The sequence below is a fragment of the Entelurus aequoreus genome, linkage group LG12 (genome assembly GCF_033978785.1).
Source record: "Entelurus aequoreus isolate RoL-2023_Sb linkage group LG12, RoL_Eaeq_v1.1, whole genome shotgun sequence".
Classification (NCBI taxonomy): Eukaryota; Metazoa; Chordata; class Actinopteri; order Syngnathiformes; family Syngnathidae; genus Entelurus; species Entelurus aequoreus.
The window spans coordinates 35,586,477-35,611,972 of NC_084742.1; the positions used below are offsets into that span (position 1 = coordinate 35,586,477).

General features: G+C 43.4%; 1 protein-coding gene and 1 long non-coding RNA gene across 8 annotated transcripts; one reads left to right on the forward strand and one right to left on the reverse strand.

Annotated features, from left to right (window-relative positions):
- Positions 1-1,097: 1,097 nt before the first annotated feature.
- On the reverse strand, positions 1,098-24,994 carry LOC133662140 (solute carrier family 12 member 6-like). 7 transcript variants are annotated; one of them, XM_062065854.1, is made up of 26 exons: positions 24,842-24,994; positions 17,678-17,909; positions 16,473-16,567; positions 16,270-16,398; positions 14,730-14,876; positions 14,601-14,655; positions 14,403-14,533; positions 14,092-14,333; positions 13,902-14,017; positions 13,640-13,828; positions 13,402-13,566; positions 13,220-13,318; positions 13,048-13,105; positions 12,803-12,977; positions 12,471-12,589; positions 12,297-12,395; positions 12,106-12,225; positions 11,881-11,985; positions 11,654-11,822; positions 8,632-8,827; positions 8,389-8,558; positions 8,186-8,317; positions 7,997-8,104; positions 7,237-7,469; positions 7,041-7,174; positions 1,098-2,042 (listed from the first exon to the last, which is right to left on the reverse strand). In XM_062065854.1, exons 2-26 carry the CDS (start codon positions 17,898-17,900, stop codon positions 1,951-1,953), a joined length of 3,501 nt encoding a protein of 1,166 aa, XP_061921838.1. In that variant the 5' UTR covers positions 17,901-17,909; positions 24,842-24,994; the 3' UTR covers positions 1,098-1,950. The 7 variants fall into 7 exon arrangements, 6 of the variants coding, with proteins under 6 accessions (XP_061921838.1, XP_061921839.1, XP_061921842.1 ...); XM_062065855.1 differs by having other exon boundaries at positions 17,678-18,178; positions 24,842-24,986; XM_062065858.1 differs by having other exon boundaries at positions 24,846-24,981.
- Positions 17,706-19,930, forward strand: LOC133662142 (uncharacterized). The gene is made up of 3 exons (XR_009828073.1): positions 17,706-18,474; positions 19,343-19,521; positions 19,589-19,930. It is a non-coding gene; the product is annotated as an uncharacterized LOC133662142 (long non-coding RNA).
- Positions 24,995-25,496: the final 502 nt, after the last annotated feature.

Sequence of the window (25,496 nt, forward strand, 5' to 3'; positions counted from 1 at the left end):
TAACCCCTCCCCCACCATGGGCCACTCCATTCACAACGTTGACATCAGCAAACCGCTCTCCCACACACGCTGTCTGCCGTCTGCTCTGAACAGTGAAAACCGTGATTCATCCGTGAAGAGAACACCTCTCCAACGTGCCAGACGCCATCGAATGTGAGCGTTTGCCTGCTCAAGTCAGTTACGACGACAAACTGCGGTCAGGTTGAGACCCCGATGAGGAGGATGAGCATGCAGATCAGCTTTCCTGAGATGGTTTCTCACAGTTTGTGCAGAAATTATTTGGTTATGCAAACCAATTGTTGCAGCAGCTGTCCAGGTGACTGATCTCAGATGATCATGGAGGTGCACCTGCTGAATGTGGAGGTCCTGGGCTGGTGTGGTTACACACGGTCTGCGGTTGTGAGGCTGGGTGGATGTACTGCCAAATTCTCTGAAATGCCTTTGAAGACGGCTTATGGTAGAGAAATGAACATTCAATCCACCGGCAACAGCTCTGGTGGACATTCCTGCAGTCAGCATGCCAATATTTGAGAGGATTATGTCTTTTGTGTACAGTATGTAGTAAAAGTTTTAGATCTTTGAGTTTAACTCATGAAAAATGGGAGCAAAAACAAAAGTGTTGCGAATATATTTTTGTTAATTGTAGCTTCATATGATTGTAATAAGAGCCCATTATTTAATCAAGTCGTTAGGCTGGTATTGATAATTGGACCTTGATCAAAACAGAAACATGTAGATCTAATTGAGTCTTCTTTTCTATACCTTGTCATTGTTGGGGTCATGAGTTGGAGCCAGCGCTGCCAGACATACAATAATCACGTATTTGTCCAGCAATTTCACTCTTCCCATATTGTGCGATGATTTCACACCTTCAACACATGGCTATTAGGAAACACAAACAGTATATCCTGTGCCGTGCCTGATGTTGTACATTGTCTCACGTGTCTCTTTACAGCCAGGGGGGTGCAAAAGCAAAGGGAGAACATGCAAACACCACAAATATGTTTTAATGGATATTCAAACTACATCACCAAACTGATGCACTGAGCTAAATAAAAGTGTTATCAGCAAGCAAGCACAAAGGTCATTTTAGTTTCTTCAAAATCACTTTATTTCCAAAATTTTCAAGCACAAGTTTTATGCCTCATTTCATATCAATGTCATACAAAAAGTTACACCTTTGAATCTTTATGTACAGGCAATAATCAAACATGAAAAGAAAAATCCCTGCATTGTAACACAAACAATCAGTACACGAGGGGGAAAAAAGCAAAATAGAAGACTTTGCGGTTCACAGCTTAAATTTGCAACAAGCTCTCATTCACGCTTACACACACAAAGGGAACATCAGCAGGTCAACTTTGATGAACACGTGTATCATTTAAACATAAAATACGTGCACGTGGTCCAGTGGTCCTTTCAATCAGGAAGGCCTGAAAACACCCCCCCAGAAGCACTACAATAGCTAACTGTAACATTGAAGGTATTGCAGTGGGATGCAAGGGAGGCTGTGCGTCACTTTCATGTTTGTCAGACTTTTATGTGTCACATCAGAACTACTAAGAACATGTTTTGTCAGTTAAAAATGAGGAAAATTAAAAACAATGCTTAAAAAGTAAAAAATGTGAACTTGTGACATGACTAACAAATTAACTTACTATTTTGGAAAAAGTGCATAAAAATGTGAAAAATACATATCTTGCTTTGATAACACAAATAAAAACCAAAAATTAAACCCTGAGTACTTCTGATGACATCATACGACAACCCTCACAAAAACACATGGCCTTTCTTGACGCTAGCAAAATGGAAAGGCGTGTGACAACAGAGAAGCGCGAAGACGAGTGAGTGACGAGCGGCGCTTTGATTTGAGTGTAACAATGCAGCCGATGATCAACCCTCACCTCAGTTCCTGTTGATTGGCAGCTCTTTCAAAAGCAGATTGCCCCGTCAAGAGTAAATGGTGATGACTTCACTTCCCCCACCTCGGACCAACAGAACACGCTCCAGACCCTCAGTTAGAACCTCGAGAAACTCCATGTCTGCTCAGTGAGTCAAGGATACACTGCAATTGACCTGAATTGAAGAGGATGAGGCAGCCACAAAGAATGTAGCTGCCATTAGAGGCAACTCATACATTTATAATTCATGGATTTACTATTCCAATAAAAAGTGCAAGTAATACATATAAATACGTTCAATTTAATATAACTGTGCAGTGAATTTATGTTGATGCAAATGTCTTATATTGATGTAAACTATGTAAATAAGAGGTGAACATTTTTTTGTGCCATTTGTTAACTTCCGGGAGGGGGGACACAGTAGGTGTGGCACTAAGAGAGCAACAGAAGAAGGGGATGTCTGACGTGTTTAGAGAAGTTGTCACTAGTGTACCCTAAGTTTCTGTAAGGAATATTTCTACCTTATCACCCAAGAGTGTGTGGCCACTCATTGGCCCTCTATGTGGCCAATGAGGTAATTATTTAAGTAGTATTCGAAATGTGTGTTATTTTTTTAGAAAATGTACACCGGACAAAAAATATAAACGCAACACTTTTGTTTTTGCTCCCATTTTTCAAAGACCTAAACTTTTACTATATACACACACAAAATACCCATTCCTCTCAAATATTGTTCACAAATCTGTGTTGGTGAGCATAAGGGGCGGCATGGCGTAGTGGGTAGAGCGGCTGTGCCAGAAACCTGAGGGTTGCAGGTTCGCTACCCGCCTCTTGACATCCAAATCGCTGCCTTTGTGTCCTTGGGCAGGACACTTCACCCTTTCCCCCAGTGCCGCTCACACTGGTGGCTGAATGATGGGTGGTGGTCGGAGGGGCCGTAGGCGCAAACTGGCAGCCACGCTTCCGTCAATCTACCCCAGGGCAGCTGTGGCTACAAAAGTAGCTTACCACCACCAGGTGTGAATGAATGATGGGTTCTCACTTCTCTGTGAAGCGCTTTGAGTGTCTACAAAAGCGCTATATAAATCTAATCTATTATTAATACATTATTATTTCTTCTTTGCCAAGCTAGTCCATCCCACCTCATAGGTGTAGCATATCAAGATGCTGATTAAACAGCATGATTATTGCACAGTTTTGCCTTAGGCTGCCCACAATAAAAGGCCACTATGAAATGTGCAGTTTTATTACACAGCACAATGCCACAGATGTCGCAAGTTTTGAGGGAGCGTGCAGTTGGCATGCTGACTGCAGGAATGTCCACCAGAGCTGTTGCTCGGGAATTTAATGTTAATTTCTTTACCATAAGCCGTCTTAAAAGGCGTTTCAGAGAATTTGGCAGTACATCAAACCGGCTTCACAACCCCAGACCATGTGTAACCACACCAAGCCAGGACCTCCACATCCAGCAGGTGCACCTCCATGATTGTCTCAAACTAGCCACTGGACAGCTGCTGCAACAATTTGTTTGCATAACCAAATAATTTCTGCACAAACTGTGAGAAACCGTTTTAGGGAAGCTCATCTGCATGCTCGTCGTCCTCATCGGGGTCTCAACCTGACCGCAGTTCGTCGTCGTAACCGACTTGAGTGGGCAAATGCTCACATTCGATGGCGTCTGGCACGTTGGAGAAATGATATCTTCACGGATGAATCTCGGTTTTCACTGTTCAGGGCAGATGGCAGACAGTGTGTGTAACGTCGTGTGGGAGAGCGTTTTGCTGATGTCAACGTTGTGATGCACAGAGATACCGTGCCATTTACCCAAGACCATCACCTCATGTTGCAGCATGACAGTGCACGACCCCATGTTGCAAAGATCTGTACACAATTCCTGGAAGTTGAAAACATCCCAGTTCTTGCATGGCCAGCATACTCACCGGACATGTCACCCATTGAGCATATCTGGGATGCTGTGGATCGGCGTATACGACAGCGTGTTCCAGTTCCTGCCAATATCCAGCAATTTGGCACAGCCATTGAAGAGGAGTAGACCAACATTCCACAGGCCACAATCAACAACCTGATCAACTCTATGCGAAGAAGATGTGTTGCACTGCTTGAGGCTAGTGGTGGTCACACCAGATACTGACTGTTTTTCTGACCCCCCGTCCCCTTTCCGCCAATAAAGCTAAACTGCACATATCAGAGTGGCCTTTTATTGTGGGCAGCCTAAGGCACATCTGTGCAATAATCATGCCGTTTAATCAGCATCTTGATATGCCACACCTGTGAGATGGGATGGATTATCTTGGCAAAGAAGAAATGCTGACTAACACAGACTTAAGACAGATTTGTGAAATATTTGAGAGGAATAGGTCTTGAGTTTTAGATCTTTGAGTTCAACTCATGAAAAATGGGAGAAAAAACTAAAGTTTAGAGTTTATATTTTTGTTCACAATATATTAATATTTTATGTTTCATTTCTTTAGTTCTGACGGCATCATTGAGACATGTAAAAGACATGTTCAAAAATAAATGTCTGTTAAAAACCAAGAATGATTTGAGCTTTGGTGAAACTCGAGGGGAGTAACAGTCAGAACGCAGCCTTCTTCGTGCTGGAGAAGAGGAGAGGAGTGATGTCACTCTCGAGGATCAAAAGAAAGATGACTGCATACAAGGACAACCAAAATCCGGATCCAAGAGGGCAGCGTGGTTAAGCCACACCAAGTAACCCGTTCAAAATAAATGTATTAACTTTGCTAACTTTAAAGTAACTATAAGTGCTTAAAGGGTTATTCTGCTGTTGTCTGAATTAGAAGTTTTAGGCTTTTGAAATTGATCACATGATACAAAGTGACTGTTACTAAGTACTAAGGTAAATAATTATGTTTTTCACTACAGTTAAGTTTGTAAAAATGAAAGTTACTGTACATTCAGTCACACATGTGAGGTTGTATAAAAAAAAATAAACCACCCAATGCAAAATAAACAGTTTAATGTAAAAGGTAAACAAACAATTATAAAAATGGGACCCATAACCTCCCTGCTTGGCACTCAGCAACAAAGGGTTGGAGTTGGGGGTTAAATCACCAAAAATGATTCCCGGGCGCGGCGCCGCTGCTGCCCACTGCTCCCCAAGGGGATGGGACAAATGCAGAGGACAAATTTCACCACATCTAGTGTGTGTGTGACAATCATTGGTACTTTAATCTTTAATCTTAATCTTAATGTAAAACTGCTAAATCCAACCCTGGACTCCAAAAGGTTAAGCATTTAGGGCCCCCGCACTACCGTTTGCGCTTGTTTTTCTACACGCTTGAAATGACGCACATTTCTCTTATTCTCCCATCCACAATACCGACACACGCAGTCCACGTAAAGAGGACACATGCGTGTAAGTTGTAAATGAAAGCCGGCGTGGTGTGATTCATTTACAAAGTAGGTGGACTTTGCCACGATGTAATTTTTTTGACTGTGGGAAAATCATGAAAATGGAGTGTTCCCAACACAAGGATAAAACACACTTATTTTGAAAAGGCTGTATTCATTGAAGGTACTTCAGTGATATAAATGAAATGATAACCAAATAATATCAGGTTGAACTCAGTTGCATATGCCGATCCGTGTGCCTTATGTCGAGTGTGTGTACAAACAGCATCTTCTTCCTGGCTGGATGTAAAGCATGCACAATGTTGTTTTCAAGCTGATACCAATAACTTCATGTTTCTCCGGACCGATAGCGATAACTTTTTTGGTATCTATTATTTTTAACTGTACATTTGACTGTAGTTTGTGCACACTTGGTAAGAAAAAGTCAAACAATGGTGGGTTTGACAAACAGTACCTGTAGGTTTTTCTTAATCAAATATGACATTACTACTATTGTAGAGCTACCATCATATCCAATAATTAGTGAAGTTTATGCCCTGATTAGGGATGGGTATCGTTTAGGTTTTAAGAAATACCAGTACCAAATCGGCACATTACAAAAATGGGGCTGGTGCTTAAATGTTTCCCAATCCGGTAGTTAAAAAATATAAAACGTGCACATTTTTGTAAAAAACAAAAAACAAAAACACAACGCCTTTTTTTTAACGTATTTTTTTACATTCAAGTTGAACAGACTAGTTATTTAAATGCCTCAGTGATATAAATGAAATGATGATAACTAATACATTAAAAAATAAGAAATAAAACCTACACAAATTGTCATCATTATTGAAGCAAAACAGAACAGAGAATGTGCCAAAAACAACTTAAGTTGTGATGTTGAAGCTCAGAATTCTGGATGTTCTTAAATGCAACCTTGCTGGAGAAAATGGTGTCTGTGGTTTTTGTTGTGACTACTGTCTAATTTTGTGCTGCGGTTTTAACGGTCTAATGAGGGCTGCTGTTAGAGTGTTGAGTAAAGTTTAAAGAGACTCTGGGCTTCTGTCAGAATAATACTTGCACAATTTTACCGCCAAAAACTTGTAACAGGTGGATAATAAAGCACCAGTAGTTTTTTTTAAGGTTTGGATACTAGTGGCTGGCTCTTGAGGTTTAATGTGTCAAAGCAAAGTGTATTTTTTTTCTTTGCCTGCTGAGGTTTTGCAGTACAGAAATTCCCCACGACCAATACCATAGTCATCTTGCATTACGCCATTGCCCCGCCGCCTTCTCTCCCACTCAAGCAAAGCCACAGCCATGTAACGATGGGCATTTTGTTTTCTGTTAATTAGTGGCATTTGGTCCACCTGGATTTATCCAGGTGTCTCTAACTGAAGCGATCAGATGACTGAGTTCTTTCTGGCAGTGTCTTTTACCATATTATTATTACATGTGGTGTAGAATTGTACCCAAAATATAAGCACACTGATGTTTTATCCGTGTCTCTCGACTTACTGCAGCCTTAAAAAGCACATGAAGCAAAAGTAATTACATTCATTGGAGAATACAAGCAAAGTCAGTTTTGACAGAGAATGCCCATATTATATATTTTAGGGTTGTTCTACCAAGAGCGCATATCTTGGATAAAGGTGCATAGTGGCAGACGTACGTCAAGGAAGAGAATCCCACGCAGCCAGAATCTGCGCAGCTTTTTTCCCTTATGAGAATAGCAGAATAGAGCCTACAATCATTTAGAGTTAAGGATACAATTTTCATCTCCGTCTGGGTTCTTGGGCGGTCCTGGCATGTTGAGCAGTACAACTCGGGCATCATGGGATTTGTTGACAATCACCTCGTTGAGCTTGACTGCAGTGTGCATCCTCCTTACGTTGGAATGGTCCCTGCAGCGGGAAGGCATCTTGATTCAGGTAACAAGTGTAGGAGGATAAATATGCACACTCACGGTCGGATGCTGAGCATGTCTCTAAAGCCCTCTGGCGTGGAGCATCCCGAGTGTGTAGCCCGGTACTGTGCGGCCTTCTCTTTGGTCCAGGTCATCTGAATGCGACGGTGGCGTTCCGAGGAGCCATCGCCGGGCGCTGCCCGGTCCCGCTCACCAGCGTCTGTGTCATCTTCGTCGTCAGAGCCGATGCTGGTCAGTCGCAACATGGAGTTGCGGTCTTTGACGAGTTGAGCCTGAGCCATCGGGCAGACACAAACGGTACTTGTCAGCTCTTGTAGACTTGATTTCTATTCACCGCCCCTCTCTTCAACATGGCCGCCCTTTGTGACATTTGTCTCATTTCTCTTTGTACCTGTCGGTTTCCTTTGCAGGCTTTGGAAGCTCCAGTTCCGCCATACCTGTGGGAAAGATACACCTACACACAACATACACTCACCTCACTGTCCAGCACAGTATGTACTCTAGCAACAGCAAAGGCTGGGTGTGTGGGTGTGCGTGTCTTTGCATGTGCATGCGGGTGTGTCTGCGCGCGTGGGTAGAGGGTCAGGGGTTTCCTGGTTGTTGCTCTCAAACTAACCCCTACTAACTATTGCTGGGTGTAAAGAGGGTTTTAGTAGAACTAACTGGTCTACATGGAATAGCTAATAGCTGACTACCAAAAAGGCAAACTTACGTCATCAAAACTCCACCGAACTCGCTGAGGAAAGTTAACCAATAAGATTTTAAGACCTTCTACACAGATTGCCACAGACTTATTTACCTCTCGCTCACGGTCCGATTTTGACAGCCGCATCTGACGGAGCATCTCTGACCTCTGTTCCATCATCAGGGTCCTCTCGTAGGTGTACGCACTGATGTCACTGTCATGCTGAAAGGGGGAAAAAAGCCTGTAATTCATCAATGTTTCTTAGAATGTGAACAAAGACAACAAGGTGTAGCAATGGCCTACCATCTCCACGACTTCCACTTCTGCTTCAATGCGTAGGTGATAGAGGAAGGTTGCCAGATCCTTCTTCATCTGGATAGAATTGTCTTCCATCTGGGCTACAGTGAAAATCCGCATCCCACACTTGCGCCACACCTGTCAGAAGCAAGGGGCAGCGTAAGGCATGGGATCACAAAATGGCATACACAAAAAAAGCAGTCTCGGACCTTGTGCTGGTGCAGCAGGAAGGGTAGCAGCATCAGCATCCCACCGTCATGTACGATCCACCACACGTCGATGTGGCCATCTGCACACGGCTCGCTGTTGCTGGGGAACAGTGAGATGTTTTTGGGCACCAGCAGAGCCAGGTGGGCGGCTGTTGTGACACGCACTGTGTCTGAAAGAAGGACAGGTGGCGCTATCAGCCTCCTCATTCAATAGGAGATAAGGTGGCGCGGGCCTGCACTTACGGATGAAAGTCTTCCAGGACTGCGGGTCCTCGCTCTGCCTCCAGGTGTGAGGCCATCCCATCACTACGGTGTTGGGCTTCATCCCGCCTAAGCCGCTGGACTGGATCATGTGACTGATGCCTTCACGTGCCTTTTGTGCTACAATGCACTGGCAGAAGCCCTTCACACGCTCCTTGTCCATCAGGTGTTTCAGGGTCTGACAAGCAACAATAGTATACATTATATCATGAACAAGGGTGTAACGATTGATTGATACATCAATATGTATTCCAAAATTTCAAGTACATCGATTTGTGCTCGGCAAGTTTGCCTTCCAAGAGATAAGCATCAATCCAATATCGTTTTAAAAGGGTATCGATCGATGTTATCGATGCTAGAAAAAGGAAAACATTGGCTTTAAAAACCATAGACATTATATGAAGTATAGCACTTTTAATAATAAAGATGTTGAACGTTAACTATTTTCCCGTCCCATCGAAACAAAAATGGTGGATATCTACGGCGGTCAAGAAAGGTCATAACAAACGCAAACGCCACAAGACAATAGTGTAATGTATTTGATGTCTGTGTCTGTGTGCCTTTAAGAGATGTTGCTGTTGTGTGTGACGTGTGCGAGAGCGGCAGCGTGAATGGATTCGCACAAGAGTTTGGGCGTCTGTGTGTAGAGTGTCTAAACGTGAGTTGTGGCGAACAGCAACTCTTGCATATGTGTGTTTTCACTCCCTGAGTTTGTTACCGCTTTTTACAAAAGCGACTTAGAGGGTATCCCTGTGTCTTTCCTTCTCCAATGCGGGGCATTACAATATAATTACTTTCAGCGACAGCACGATTGCAATAGCCACGAAAAATACAAACGCCACAACCTAATGATAAAGCCGCAACACAACTTTAAGCCACAAAAGACGCAGCAGACACTCTCAGAACACAAGGTGAAGTCATTTGATGAGAAATAAAATGGAAGAGATGCATGAAGGAGGCTATGGAAATTAGGAAGCCAGGGACCAACATCAACCGGTATGAGAGAGCATACATCCTTCCACATACACACACACACCTGGGACCCTGTCCTTAATTGGCAGAGAACAGATACTGTATGGCCGGGTCGGGGAACTTTATTTAGCAGGCAAAACTACTGTTAAAATGCCGGTTACTGTACTATTATTGAAAATTTAGCAGAACATTTTTCCTTTTGTTAAGTCAACCTAAAGTGATGGTTCAAATAAGATGTGAATGCATTGGCCATTAATTGTTGTTTACTTGCTTGTTTGTATCCATAATTAGTTTATACATAATTACCTTACAAGAAATGAAAGGAATGTCGGAATCTTCACTTGCAGTGTCCAGTATTTATTTCAGTCACACTGCTCGATTTGTTTTGCTAAAAAGTTACTGATTCGATTTCAACTCACTGTATCGTTATACAAAACCCAAAACCAGTGAAGTTGGCACGTTGTGTAATTCGTAAATAAAAACAGAATACAATGATTTGCAAATCCTTTTCAACTTATATTCCAATTGAATAGACTGCAAAGACAAGATGTTTAATGTTCGAACTGAGAAACTTATTTTTTTTTTGCGAATAATCATTAACTTAGAATTTAACGGCAGCAACACATTGCAAAAAAGTTGGCACAGGGGCATTTTTACCAGTGTGTTACATGGACTTTCCTTTTAACAACACTCAGTAAACGTTTGGGAACTGTGGAGACCAATTTTTTAAAACATTTCAGGTGGAATTCTTTCCCATTCTTGCTTGATGTACAACTTGAGTTGTTCAACAGTCCGGGGTTTCCGTTGTGGTATTTTACGCTTCATATTGCGCCACACATTTTCAATGGGAGACAGGTCTGGACTACAGGCAAGCCAGTCTAGACCAACTGTAGTTACTGACAGTGGGTTTCTGAAGTGTTCCTGAGCCCATGTGGTGATATCCTTTACACACTGATGTCGCTTTTTGATGCAGTAACGCTTGAGGGATCTAAGGTCACAGGTTTAGCCGCTTACGTGCAGTGATTTCTCCAGATTCTCTGAACCTTTTGATGATATTACGGACCGTAGAAGGTGAAATCCCTAAATTGCTTGCAATAGCTCGTTGAGAAATGTTGTTCTTAAACTGTTCGACAATTTGTTGGACAATTTGCTCACGCATTTGTTCACCCCATTCTTGTTTGTGAATGACTGAGCATTTAATGGAAGCTGCTTTTATACCCAATCATGGCACCCACCTGTTCCCAATGAGCCTGTTCACCTGTGGGATGTTCCAAATAAGCTTTCTCAGTCTTTTTTACCACTTGTGCCAGCTTTTTTGAAACATGTTGCAGGCATCACATTCCATCCATCCATCCATTTTTTACCGCTTGTCCCTTTTGGGGTCGCGGGGGGTGCTGGAGCCTATCTCAGCTGCATTCGGGCGGAAGGCGGGGTACACCCTGGACAAGTCGCCACCTCATCACAGGGCCAACACAGGTAGACAGACAACATTCACACTCACATTCATACACTAGGGCCAATTTAGTGTTGCCAATCAACCTATCCCCAGGTGCATGTCTTTGGAGGTGGGAGGAAGCCGGAGTACCCGGAGGGAACCCACGCAGTCACGGGGAGAACATGCAAACTCCACACAGAAAGATCCCGAGCCTGGGATTAAACCCAGGACTACTCAGGACCTTCGTATTGTGAGGCACATGCACTAACCCCTGTGCCACCGTGCTGCCCGCATCACATTCCAAATGAGCTAATATTTGCAAAAAATAACAAAGTTTTCCAGTTTGAACGTTAAGTATCTTGTCTTTAGCAGTCTATTTAATTGAATATACTGTAGGTTGGAAAGGATTACCAAATAATTGTATTCTGTTTTTATTTACCATTTACACAAAGTGCCAACTTCACTGGTTTTGGGTTTTGTTTAAAGATAGAAGATTGTCCATAAATGAAATTGGCAATCACAAATACCGAATTAAATCATTGTTCAAACGAATCGTTACACCTCTAATCATGAATAATATACTTGCCGAGGACCCACCTGCTCCGCCGCAAGCGCGTCTCCGTAGCTCTGCAGGAAGTTGCCGGGAACCACAGTGCCCACGATGGTCAGGCCTTTCCCTGCTTTCAGCTGGCTGGCTAAGGTCAGCAGGCGAGGAGACTTGATGTGTAAGTCTTCATCCAGCTTGAGTAAGACAAGCAGCTGGGGCCTTTAAGGGCGAGTGGGACTCAGAATCATGAACTTCACCTCACCAGAGACACACATACCTCCAGTTCTTGGTGTGCGGTGGCCCTTCTTCCAACCTCAGGAGGGCATAACGGGCTGCGCTGAGCGAGAGGCCACGGATCCCATCCCCCCACTCTTTCTCTGCTCTGAAACACACATACTACAGACACTCAGTGCACACTGGATCCATAGAATATTACCCAATAGCAGGCTGCACACCACCCAAGGCTATAGTAAGACTGAACAGAATCTCCATGGCAACATACCCATGATACTCAATGTACTTGTAGATCATGCTTGCGATCACCATAGCAACAATTGCGTAGTACCATGACGAGATGAACATGAGAGCAAGGCAAATCGTCATCCCCAAAAAAGACAAGGACCTGGACACAAAGGCACAGATGCTCTTGTCGTGTATGTGGCCATGACAACCTACAAGCGGCGGCAGTCACACCAGTGGTAGAAAGAGAAGCGCGGCCTCCAGTTTGGCGTCCTCAGGAGGGTCTGTAGGGCGCAGGCCAAGTTGACAAACAAATAGCACATTAAGAAGAACCTGGAAAGAAAGGAAGATGATTGACAGCTCTGATGTGGTACAAAACAGACGCTTGAGATCTGTGGCGAGTCTCACATGGTCAAGATGGGAGCCACCAGGTCCAGAGATGCAATGAGGATGCCCAGCTCGGCGATGAGGGCCGTCAGGAGCAGAGCCCATGTGGGCTCGCCGTTAGCTTTGCCGTGACCAAACACCTGCATGCGCGCACACACACACACACACACACACACACACACACACACACACACACACACACACACACACACACACACACACACACACACACACACACACACAGACACACAGACACACAGACACACAGACACACAGACACACAGACACACAGACACACACAATCAGCTCTGTAATGGAAGCCACCTGGATTACTACTTGGTAACAGTTCTGACCTGAAGGAAGGGGACAATGTTGTCCTTGGCGATCGCCTGCAGAAGTCTCGGAGCACCTGTCAACGACTGGAGGCCGGCGCCGCATGTGGAAAAGAAGGAACCCACCACAATGACCCAGGGGGTGGGCCAGGCGAGGGTGCCCACCACCAGATTCCCTTTTACGGAGTCTCCGAACCTTCAGGACACAACAAAGATCCTCTCTAATTATGCTCTTTAACAAACAGAAACACACAAGAGGAACTGACTTGTCTCGGAGGACCACGCCGTCAATGCAGGCGCCAAACAAAAGAACGCTGCTCAAGTCTGAGGAAGTGCACTCAGAACAACAACTGTGGATAAGTTGGGATCATACTCTCAGAACTACCGTTTTCTAATATTTTTTTCCAGATTCAGTTGAGCTTCTACTAGGAAGGATACAAACAACAGAAGTGGTAAGGATGGCAAGTATGGTTCCGATGGGAATAGAACGCTGGGCATCTTTCAGGTCCCCCGACCGGTTGGAACCAGCCATGATTCCTGACAGAAAACATCCAGTTGATCGATTTAGTCATGAAATCGGTAAGCATAGGTCTAACATAATCAGTGAAGAGAGTGTTTACCGGTGACAGACGGGAAGAAGATTCCCACCAGCAGCGTGAAGGATGTGGTGATGTCGGCAAAGACGTAAGGCTGCTGAGTGGACGCCAAGTGTACACCGTGCGAAGAGCTCAAAAGGCTTTTCTCCACCACATCTCCTTTGCTGAGATACGAGCTCCACAAGTTGTCTACGAGGAACAAGTCCAAAGAAGAACGTCGCAGAGAGAGTGACACTGAAAACAATCTTAAATCTAACATTACCTGCGATGATTCCGCTGGCCAGACCAGGAATGCCATCGATCCTTGAGAAGTTGTTGGTGCTGAAGTAATCGTCGCAAGAGGCGTTGAGCTCTGTACTCTGGCAGTAACGGCTCCACAAGTACGTGGTCTTCTCCATGAGAGCTGAACTGGGGTCTGGCTCAAAAGTCGGGAGGGCGGTGGTGTTGCCGTCTATTAGAAAGGAGGACGAGACATTAAAAAGTTCTGAGCTTGCTAGGTTATGGTGGTTGTTATTCTAACGCACCGATAGGAAGGGTAACGTTGGCGTCCTCCTTCTCAGCTGGCAGCAGGACGGTTTTTGCACAATGGTCGTCAACCAGATCGTGGCTGTTGATGGTTCTGTTTCCGAGCATACACACTCTGCAAAGACAACGCATCACACTCAAAAGTGCCAAGGAGCGGCCATGTGCCAGCGGTGTGATGAGTACACATACGGGAAATTGGGCGGCTTGAAAGCAGAGACCAGCGCGCCGACATAGATGGAGACGATTGAGACAATGACGCAGGCTAAGAAGACGGAGGCCAGCTTGTTGACATATTTGACACCCACAAAGACTAGCAGAGACATGAGGAGGAGGCAGATTGAGCCATAGACACGCATGTTATTCAACATGGCCGCAGCCTCGCCTTCCAACCCTTTGGCAGCAAAGATGGCTGCATCGGGAGCGATGTACATCTGGAGGAGGAAAGAAGAATCTCTGTCATGACCCAGGAATCACAGAAGTTTAAAGAGTGAAGAACCCACCAGTAGGATCTCGATGGCTCCCAGGATGTACATGGCTCCGGCAAAGGTGGTGCCCAGGTAAAAGCACAGGCCGACTGCACCCCCAAACTCTGGACCCAGAGAGCGGCTGATCATGAAGTAGGAGCCTCCAGCTGATGTAAAGAATTAAAAGTTTATTTTTGAGGTTTGGTAATAAGGACCATAGGAAGGTCACTGTACCTGGAACCACTCCGTTAGTTGCTATTGCGCTCATCGATATGGCGGTCAGCAGCGTCTGACGGACAAAAAGACACATGAGTCAAATAGGATCTTTCGGTTGATATTGGTCGTCTACTTGCAGACACTCACACAGCAGCAGCAGATAAAGACAATGCAGAGGCCCTGCAGCACACCAGCGGTCCCCACCACCCAGGTCAGACGCAGGAACAAGATGACGCCAAAGATGTTCTGCAAGCACGGCAGGTAGACGCCCATGAAAGTCCCCATCTGCGGCGACTGAGGAGGTAAAGACCGAACATTCAATGAAGGTTTCTGCCATTACCACACACCACACTTAAATTAATGCAATGTTTTCTAGCATGCAATGTTGGAATAGCGATGTCAGGATAGAGCAGAATTTCCTTTACAACACAACAACCGCCTTATCTTCGGCTGGCGGGTCCTTATCAGCAAGATTGCCATGCAGGGCAGGCTCACACTTTCACTTAAGACAAATTTCCATCAATCAATCCGAGTATTTCAACCAATCAGATTGTGAGGAATTCACAGTGGCTTCCTACTACAACCATGCCACCATATTGTACCACAAACAATCAGGCGTGAGCTTTGAGATGGACACTGAAAATCAGTAGAATTTCTGTTTATTTCAGAAAACACGGTTCTTAGGTGTACATGGGGCTCTTGTAAAGAGATTGGAAGGAGCAAAACTCATCCAATTTCTAAAACTGAAGACAAACTAAGAGAAATGTCTTGGATCAAAGCTTATGGAAGACCGCATTTTCAACTGAACGTGAAAATCAACAAGCACCAAACGGTTTGTTTCGAAGGTTTGTTCAATAACTGAACAATTAAAGGAACGTTAAGGAAATCCTATCGATACAGCATTACGTCCATGAATACAAAGGATGAAACGGTTTACTTTACACACAGACCTATGGTTCTAGCTACAGCCTACAGGCCTACTAAAGAAAGTTTTTTTTATTGAATGGTAAAAGGTAGCTTGTGGTGGAACGCAACAATTTTTACGTAACTCTCCTATAATGTGACTATCAATCACTGTGATTACATTTAGTAACAATGAAAGCATGAGAAATCTTAAATTCTTGTCTAATAAATTTGAATGGGCAGTCTATGTGCTGGCTCATCTTTCTGCATTGACTGCAAGGACTTCACATTCACACGCACATCGCAATTTCTGCCTTCCCAAACACAAATTCCATGAACGTAGCCTTGGGTAAAGTACTTTATCCCTCTCTCAAGTGATCACTGCGACCGATTTTCAGTATAGGGAAGCAAAGTTATTCTAATTTTGTCTGAAATGCAAGCAAGTGTTTGCTGATCGTCTGCCATCTTCGAGAAAAGCATTTGGGACAGGACAACAATATACGAGCTTAACGTTCATTGGACCCGTCCAATCTGGTACAGCTTGGAGAGGAAACTCTTGAAGAAGACAATATTTAGTTAGACTTCTACCCATTTAGGAACTGATGTTCTCTGTCTGCCAATCTGTGTTTAGTTTTGCCCTAGGCAGCCTGCCACTGTCAGTTGGTATCCCAATGGAAGGCGGCCAAAGAGTGGTTCGGGATGGAGCTGTTACTTTTGATACAGTAATACCTGAAAAACATGTCTCATCTATGAATTTCAGATTGTTTAAAGGATTAATTGTTACCTTGCTGACTTTCTTCTTTTCACCGATGCTCTCAGCCTCCTCGTGCTCCTTGGCCCCCTGCGTCAAATTGGTGTAGTTGGCCAGCCGACTGAGCAGAGACGACACTTTAGGCCGGGTGTCCATCTCCTCCTGTGTTTGTGTGTGAGAGAGGCAGGATGACGACGACAACAACGAAGACATCGGATGTCACACTTTGCACAAACCTCAAAAAGGGCCAGGTTTCTGTCGTACAAGTCATCGTCATCCACACCATGGCTGTTGTTGATATACACGCTGGAGATTTTAGAATTTCCATCCCCTGCAAAGGCAGACGAAAGCGAAACTGAAAGCGAGGGGTGGCCATTTAGCTCAAATGGACGGGAGCGTGAGTTGTGACTAGGTCAGCAGGTAGACCAGCATCAGCAGCCCCTGAGTCAGCAACATGACTTTCCTCTTTGCCACACTAAAACTCACACAAGAGTCACCTTCTCATACTGCCTCTTTTGCTTGTCAAAACCTATCATCTCAAGACCGTGTTAAAGTCAACGCAACATTGGTTAATAATCAGCCGCTGAGACTTGGTGGGAAAAGATTAATGGACACACACATACTATCATAGAGGTGAACTAGTTGATCCGGCTGGACAACTCATTTATGCCATACTGATTAGACTTTGGCCTTCTACTTTACGCAAAAGACAATTCATCAAATAAAAGTTTGGTTTTGGACAGCAGAGGTCACCACACCTGTGGAGAATGCATCTGGCATCACTCTTGGGAGAAGAGGAGCACCACGCTACTCCAAGGGCTTCTTTCCCAACTGAGGGACGATGTAGAATGCTGTGCACCGCGCTCGTAGGGATTAAGCGCCTTCATTTCTATTTACGGAAGCTTATTAAAACTGTGTGGGACATTCTTACTCCATACTATGCCTAAGTGGATCATGGTAACGTCACAGTTGTTAAATCCTTTGTGTGAACAAGCAGGGAAGGAGAGTGTTTACTTAATATCTCATAAGAAAACTGTGGTCACTGGCTCTTGGCTCAAATGCTGAGTCAGGAAACCAAAACAAAAAGTGCTTTTTCAACAAACATGGTTGAAAGCAGAACTTGTCTCTTTGCCTAGCTGCGACTTCCATGGTGGTGTGACAAAGTTAAGACAGACATACAGTAACTATACTCTCCAAGTCATTGACCATTTGCCTAATGATTATGATAACTTTGAGAATATCGGTGTGTATATTGTATGTCTTCAAAGCATTTTGACGACAACCCATAGGAGGCTCTACAAATGTATTTAACATTCATTCAGTTTGAAAGGTAATTAATTCTGATGTAGCTGCTCAAATCCAAATCCATTTTGGATTAGCAGAACAAATATGGCAGGCTGTCATGCACACAAGAATTTATTTTCTCCCCTCTTGTGCTCACCTTGCTCCATATTGCTGTGGCATGGAATTTCTGTCCCGCCTCCTCCCGCTGTTGTTGTGAGTCCTCCCGAGGCATCGCTATGAGGCTCGCTTCGGCTGACGCTTTCCCGGGAGCCAAAGCGTACGTGAGTACCAGAACGAGAGACGATTTCAGGCGAGGTGTCCGGCAGCCCAGGGAGGTCCTCCGCCTTGGTTGGTGTCACTGTGAACCGTACGGACGCCATGGCGAGGCCCTTGGAAAAGAAAGAGGTGCAGGGAGGGAAAAGGGCGTGGGGGGTTGATTGGTGCGAGGTATCACAGGCACGGCTGAGGCAAAGTGAGTTGGGCTAATGCGCTCAGGTGACGGTCAGGTAATTCGTTTTTTTACAGCATTGATTCTCCATGAAGGCAACAGTTTCTTTTGTTGTCTCTTTTTTGCTGGGGCAGGGACATGGGCAGATGCAGGAACAGGGGTTGGTGCAAATGTAAGGGCAAGGGCAAGGAGTTGTCACAGGTGCACAAGCTGGGACAGGAGAAGGCACAAGGGCAGGGGTGGTAATAGGGGTATGGATAAAGGCAGAAGCAGGGCCAAGGGGTAGTTATAGGGAAAGGAACAGGGAAGTAAAAGGGTCAGGGTCATGGTCAAGGGAAAGGGGTTGTTGTCATAGGTGCAAGAGCAAGGATGAAACGACAGTGGCCAGAAGAAAAAGTTTGTGTCATTGAGAGCGGAAGAAACAGCGTTATGGGAACCAATATTGCAGCAGGAAAAGGAACATTGGCCCAGGATTGGAGCAGGACGAAGAGGAACAGGGGGACACGGTGGGTTATGTTCACGGGTCATCAGAAGGGAAGGTCAATCCCAGAAAAAAGACACAAAATGAAGCAAAAGTTAGTTTAAAATCAGACAATTTTTTGTGTCAGCAGCGAGATGTATTACCCACAGCAACTCACTGAGATGTTAGATAAACATTGACAAACAATGATATATTTCAATGCAAATTAGGACGTACAATATTTATTAGTGCCTGAGTTGTTTGAGCGCGAAGGCCCTAACAACCTAAAACATCTACAAAAATGACTGACCGAGGCATTCACTCAAACAGAACGACGTCAAACAATAACTGGGGGGTGTGGGGTTCAGCCTGACATCCGTAGCAGGTGGACCAGATGCGGCTCGGCTGACTTGGCAAATTACTCAAGGAGAGCGGTTCTAACCGGTCCGGCCAGTCACGGCTGGCTTGGGGAAAAGAGAGCGGAGGCTTGCTTGTTTTGCAAGGCTGTATTAATTTAAGAGGAGGCAGCTAGTTTCCATCTGCTGCAATACTCGTCTGTCATGTCACATTTCTTTGTATTCCTTCTGACAAAAAAACAACTGTGGAATGGGTGTTGGGTAACAGTCACAGCTTCTGCATATTTACCCTGAGGAATCAATCCTTCACTTGTCATGTCTGCTGTTGTAGTTAATAGACGGCCAAGGTTAAATAATATTTAATGACTTGCTAATTTTGAGCTATTCAGGGTAGGTTTCTTTTAACAGAAGTGGCCAGGATATCAACAAACATCCTGAAATAAACTTTAAATATCAGTTCTAAATTAACTTGAATTTGATTATGTAAAATAATAAGTATTTGATCCAAGAATTCTGACACTGATAGAAGCACTCTAATCAGTCCAGTCTTGTTTGCAGAAACAAAGGAATGGCTCAAGAAGAAGCACATCAGATCCTGTGGTGCCTTTGCCAGTCTCATGACCTGCATCTCATAAAAAAAGACTGAAGGAAGCAGGATTTGCCAAGCAAGAGCCTCAAAACTGTGAAGATTTGAAGAGTAATCTGAAAGGATGAGTGGACGAAAAACACATCATGAGGTTTGTAGCAACCCTACAAGAAACTTGTGACCTCTGCGCTTGCCAATGTAGTGGCTTCTGGTTGCAGGATCTCTGTGTTTTTGTGTGTCCTCCCTTGTGTTGTGACCAGCTGCTGGCTCTCCGCCAAACCGGGGTCCGCATGGAGAGACCGGAGCAGATGCGGAGGAAGAGACGGGGCTATGGAGCTAGCGTTAAGCGTGGGAATATATGAGCTTCACGGAGCTGAATGAGCACGAATCGGACACGTCAGTCTCCCTGAACAGATTCCCGCTCATCCGCGCAGATCGGACATTGGCCGGGGGCTAGTGGGCAGTCTACGAAGGAGCCGGCTCTCTTTTTAATTTTCCTGAGGGAACTCTCCTGAAGTAATCAATAAAGTACTATCCATCTATCTATCTATCTATCTATCTATCTATCTATCTATCTATCTATCTATCTATCTATCTATCTATCTATCTAATTGCTTTGTTGGGTCTGTTCCGGTGTCTGGCCATGCTGCCCTCCCCGCACCTCACCTCAGCAGATGATGGCGTGGAGCACAGCAGAGGCCACCATGGTGTATATGGGTGTTGAGATTGTGTTTTTGCTTTGTTTTGTTGTTCATAAGGATGGGAATTGATAAGATTTTTTCAGTTCCAATTCTACTTTCGATTCTGCTTTACAATTCGGTTCCTTATCGGTTCTCTTATCGATTCATATTTGAGGGGAAAAAAAGAGAAAAAACGGTGGTTTATGTTAATGTTGTTTAATTTAGAGGTAACATGACCTTACAAAGTCTACAGTGACATCTCGACAGGCACAGGCGTAGCACAAAAAAAAATTACTTTTTTGAAAATAAATAAGAAATTATTTTTCTGTAGAATTTAACAAAATAAATCATGTGCAAATAACACAAGAATGTAACATTTAATAACACGTGTCGTGACGTCATATTAACTTATTAGAAGTCTTATGAAAACCCTGAATTGAAAATCTCAGAAAATGTAAGGTTTTAAAAACTGTAAACAAAGATCTTGAAAATTATAACAAATAAAGGCTTGACATATCTCACTTTGCATGTAGTGAATTAATATCACATATTAGTTTCACATTTGAAGTTAATTGCTGTATAATATAATGACTGAGAGAAAATGTGGTGGAGGAAAACATGCAACTTTTCTCTGGCGTCAATTGAACATTCACCTACCGAAAATTAGGATTGTCTACTGTAGCAAACATATGCAAGCTTTTCACCACAAACTTAGTCGCTGCTTGGTGAAATTTGTCTAGCAGCAGACGTGTACTGGGGCGAGTACTGCCCACTTCAGAGCTAGTCAGAATCTGTTTCTCGTCATGCTTGTGTAAATGAGAAGGCATTCATTTCAATTTTACAAATAGCACTAACATGATAGGCTGTGGTATTTAGTACCCGTTGTATTCAGAAGATGTCCAAGCATTACTGATGCTTGGATGAGATAGGGGCAGTTGAAAAACACAACTTTCATTCATAATTATTGCATGCTGTGTGTTCAAATCTTTCAGCATATTGCTCGTATGTCCTCTTCTTTTAACTATTACAAGTAGCACTGTTGCAATATTATCTTGTAAAATGTTAGTGTATGTTCCACCCGGGCATCGCCATTTTGCAATCTCACGTCACTATGCACGTTGCATAATGACATCATACCCACCCGGAAGAATCATTAAAGGAACAATGTGAGAAAATGGCAAGCAATTCCAAGGAATTGATACACTGGGAACCAGTTCTGAACAAGAACCGGTTTTCAAATCCCATCCCTAGTTGTTCGCCTGTGCATGGTGGAATCGTGTGTGCGCAATATGTATCATTTATTGCTCTTTTTTTCTTTTTTCGTTGTGTTTTACTTATGTAGCTGTATGTAGAAATGGCGCCGCTGAAGTGGCAGCTGGTTGCATCAGCTTATTGCTCTATTAATGTCTTATATGTCCTTCAATGTTTCCTTCTTGTTTTCAACGTATTTTTTGTGGACGTTGCACTGCAACCACATCATTTCAGAAGATAAAGCCTATCCTATCCTTCGCCATCAAGTACTGCCACAAGTTGCTTGGGGATCAAATACTTATTTTACTCAAATGCAAATTCATTTATAAACTAATTGCAATGTTTCTTTCTGTCTCAACCTACCCTAAACATTACAGACTGTTTCTGTAATGTCTCTATAAAGTAAAAGTAAAGTCCCAATGATTGTCACACACACACACTGGGTATGGTGAAATTATCCTCTGCATTTGACCCATCCCTATGTTCAAACCCCTGGGAGGGGAGGGGAGCAGTGAGCAGCAGCAGGGGCCGCGCTCTGGAATCATTTGGTGATTTGGTGATTGGTAATAGGAGGCGTGTGGGTCGGATCACAGTTGACTCTTCTCACCCTGGACACAAACTATTTTCCCTTCTCCCCTCAGGCAGGAGATTACGGTCCATCCAGACCCACACCTCCCGCCACCTGAACAGTTTTTTCCCCTCGGCCATCAGACACATAAACAATAACAAGATCCCATGGCTCAGTTACAGCTCATTTTTATTATTTATTACCTATTACCTATTCTGTGTTATATGTGTTTTATTTTGCACGATTGTACCAAGAAAAATTCCAAGATTGTGAACCCGTTCTCAAACAATGGCAATAAAACTATTCTGATTTTGATTTAACCCCCAATTCCAACCTTTGATGCTGAGTGCCAAGCAGGGAGGCAATGGGTCCCATTTTTTGTAGTCTTTGGTATGACTCAGCCGGGGTTTGAACTCACAACCTCCCAGTCTCAGGGCGGACACTCGAACCATTAGCCCACCGAGCTGTGTGGTATGCGCAAAATACAATTATAATACCTGCACCTACATGCTTTCTGCTGAATAAATACAATATAATCATTATTTGTATAATGTAATGTCATTATAATGCAGTGTTTTTCAACCTTTTCTGAGCCAAGGCACATTTTTTTCATTGAAAAAATCCAGAGGCACATCACCAGCAGAAAACATAAAAAAATGAAACTCAGTAGCAGATATTGACAATAAAAAGTTGTTCTCGCAATTGTTGGATATAAATCAAACCATAACCAACCATGCATCACTATAGCTCTTGTCTCAAAGTAGGTGTACTGTCACATCACGCCGTGACTTATTTCGAGTTTTTTGCTGTTTTCCTGTGTGTAGTGTTTTAGTTCTTGTCTTGCGCTCCTATTTTGGTGGCTTTTCCTCATTTGTTGGTATTTTCCTGTAGCGGTTTCATGTCTTCCTTGAACACTATTCCCTGCACCTGCTTTGTTTTCGCAATCAAGATTATTTAAGTTGTGTGGACGCTATCCTTCTTAGTGGGGACATTGTTGATTGTCATGTACGGATGTACTTTGTGGACACCGTCTGCTCCACACACTGCAAGTCTTTGCTGTCGTCCAGCTATCTGTTTTTGTTTACTTTGCAGCCAGTTCAGTTTTAGTTTTGTTTTGCAAAGCCATCCCTAAGCTTCAATGTCTTTTATTAGCGGCACTCGCCTTTTGTTTATTTTTGGTTTAAGTGTTAGATACCTTTTTACCTACACGCTGCCTCCCGCATATTGTGATCACGACAAACCATGTTCCCGACATCTACAAAGCAATTACCGTATTTTTTGGACTATAAGTCGCTCCGGAGTATAAGTCGCACCGGCCGAAAATGCATAATAAAGAAGGAAAAAAAACATATAAGTCGCACTGGAGTATAAGTCGCATTTTTTGGGGAAATTTTTTTGATAAAACCCAACACCAAGAATAGACATTTGAAAGGCAATTTAAAATAAATAAAGAATAATGAACAACAGGCTGAATAAGTGCACGTTATATGACGCATAAATAACCAACAGAGAATGTGCCTGGTATGTTAACGTAACATATTATGGTAAGAGTCATTCAAATAACTATAACATATAGAACATGCTATACGTTTACCAAACAATTTGTCACTCCTAATCGCTAAATCCGATTAAATCTTATACGTCTAGTCTCTTACGTTAGCGGTTACCAGAGTAAACTCAAATTAAGGGAGAGCATCATTCAGTCACTATGCAACAAATAGCTGGAATAAAGTTCCTGAAGATGTCAGACTTTCCCCAATTCTGAGTACTTTTAAAACTAGACTGAAAACTTTTATGTTCACCTTAGCTTTCAGCTAAATCTTTTAACGTCCGCACTGTTTTTATTTTTATTGTCTGCATTTTAATTTTGCTTTTATTTTCTTTCATTTCACTTTGTTGTACCACATGTGCTGTGAAGCACTTTGAGTCTGCCTTGTGTATGAAAAGTGCTATACAAATAAAGTTGCCTTGCCTTGCCTTACGTGAATGAGCCAAATAATATTGATATTTTACGGTAATGTGTTAATAATTCATAAGTCGCTCCTGAGTATAAGTCGCACCCCAGGCCAAACTATGAAACAAAACTGCGACTTATAGTCCGAAAATTACGGTAGCTACCGGCTGCCACCTACAGAAATGGAAGAGTATTACACGGTTACTCTGCCGAGATCTAGATAGCACAGACACTCAACAACGGCACATTTGCGGGTTACAATTACTGGTTTGCAAAAAATATTTTTAACCCAATAAAGTGAAGTTACATAATCTACCATGGCACACCAGACTGTATCTCACAGTGGTTGAAAAACACTGTTATAATGCTATAAAAAAAAATTGTTGACACAGCTAGGGCCCTTTTGCTAATAAATTATGTCATATTAGGCTATAAACAAATGAGGCTTAAGGATAGACATAATTGAAATTGATTTATTAGTGACTTTTAGCTATGCTAATAGGGAATATTTCTAAGTGAAAGTACAGTACAGTAAAAACTGTATTCACTGGTCCAGGATATAACGAGTGAATCCTCTGAGTGGCATGAAGGATAAGCCATCACTAGCCTATAAACCAGTCTAGGCTAGTTAGTAATTATACATTGAAAAAAAATAACCTTAAATGGTACATCATTTTAAATACAAAATAATGCATGTAAAATTGTTGCGACATTTCCAACCTGCGTCTACCAAACAATGGTGCTTCACAAGAGACCACTACTGTGATTATGTTTCCCCGCTAAGTTTGTGCGTTTTAGACTCACGTTAGAGGATGGAATATTGCGGCATCGGTGGGCTTGTGTCCGGCCGCAGAGACGCCGGCTGCCCCGGCTAGCACCCTGCTAACGTTAGCTAGCCATGCCGCGAAGAACTGTCAACTGTCAACACCTTCTCCCGGTTGACTGACACAACCGCCGGAACCCCGCACGACCGAGGGCCACCTTCCACTCAAACATAACCTCCACGTCAAGCTCGTACCTGCCTCTTGTTTCCTGGACAGGCCGCCTCCGGTGTGTCTTAGTCTGTTACATCTGTGGAGGGATCGGATTCTCCTCGGCACCTTTTATTGTCCAGCCGAGAGACAAAAACCGTGTGGCGTGTCCCTTCTCGGTCGCCGTCGTCTACTGCAGTTTCGCGCGTGCGCAGTGGCAAACACGCTCAAGCGCAACAGAAAGACCCACCGAGAAGATTTTTTTTTTTTTTAATTTAAGATTTATTTAGGATTTTAAATTTTTACAACACATACAGCAGTATACATTGAAATGTTGCCAATGCAAATGTCCACAAAAAAACAAACAACAGGGGGAAGGAGAAAACAAGAAGACACAATTCAGTAAGACTAATCTTAACAGTCAGTGAAGAGAAAAAAAAAAGTATATACAGTACACTATCAGTTTTTTTTCAACCTTTTTTGAGGTGAGGCACATTTTTTTCATAAAAACATACGGAGGCACATACACCACCAGCAGAAAACGTTAAAAAATGAAACTCCACAAGGTTGTCGTGTTTTCCTGTGTGTAGTGCTTTAGTTCTTGTCTTGCGCTGTTATTTTGGTGGCTCTTCCTGTTTTGTTGGTGTCTTCCTTTGAGCGCTATTCCACACACCCACAAGAAGCTGTTGCAATCCTTCTTTG

Excerpts from the sequence above, each read along its gene's own strand:
- LOC133662140 (XM_062065854.1), bottom strand. The coding sequence starts at position 17,900 with ATGGCGTCCGTACGGTTCACAGTGACACCAACCAAGGCGGAGGACCTC. Across the intron at positions 14,877-16,269 it reads AAAAGAAGAAAGTCAGCAAG|TCGCCGCAGATGGGGACTTT; the intron begins GTAACAATTAAT and ends TTACCTCCTCAG. Across the intron at positions 8,318-8,388 it reads TCCTGCTGCACCAGCACAAG|GTGTGGCGCAAGTGTGGGAT; the intron begins GTCCGAGACTGC and ends TGCTTCTGACAG.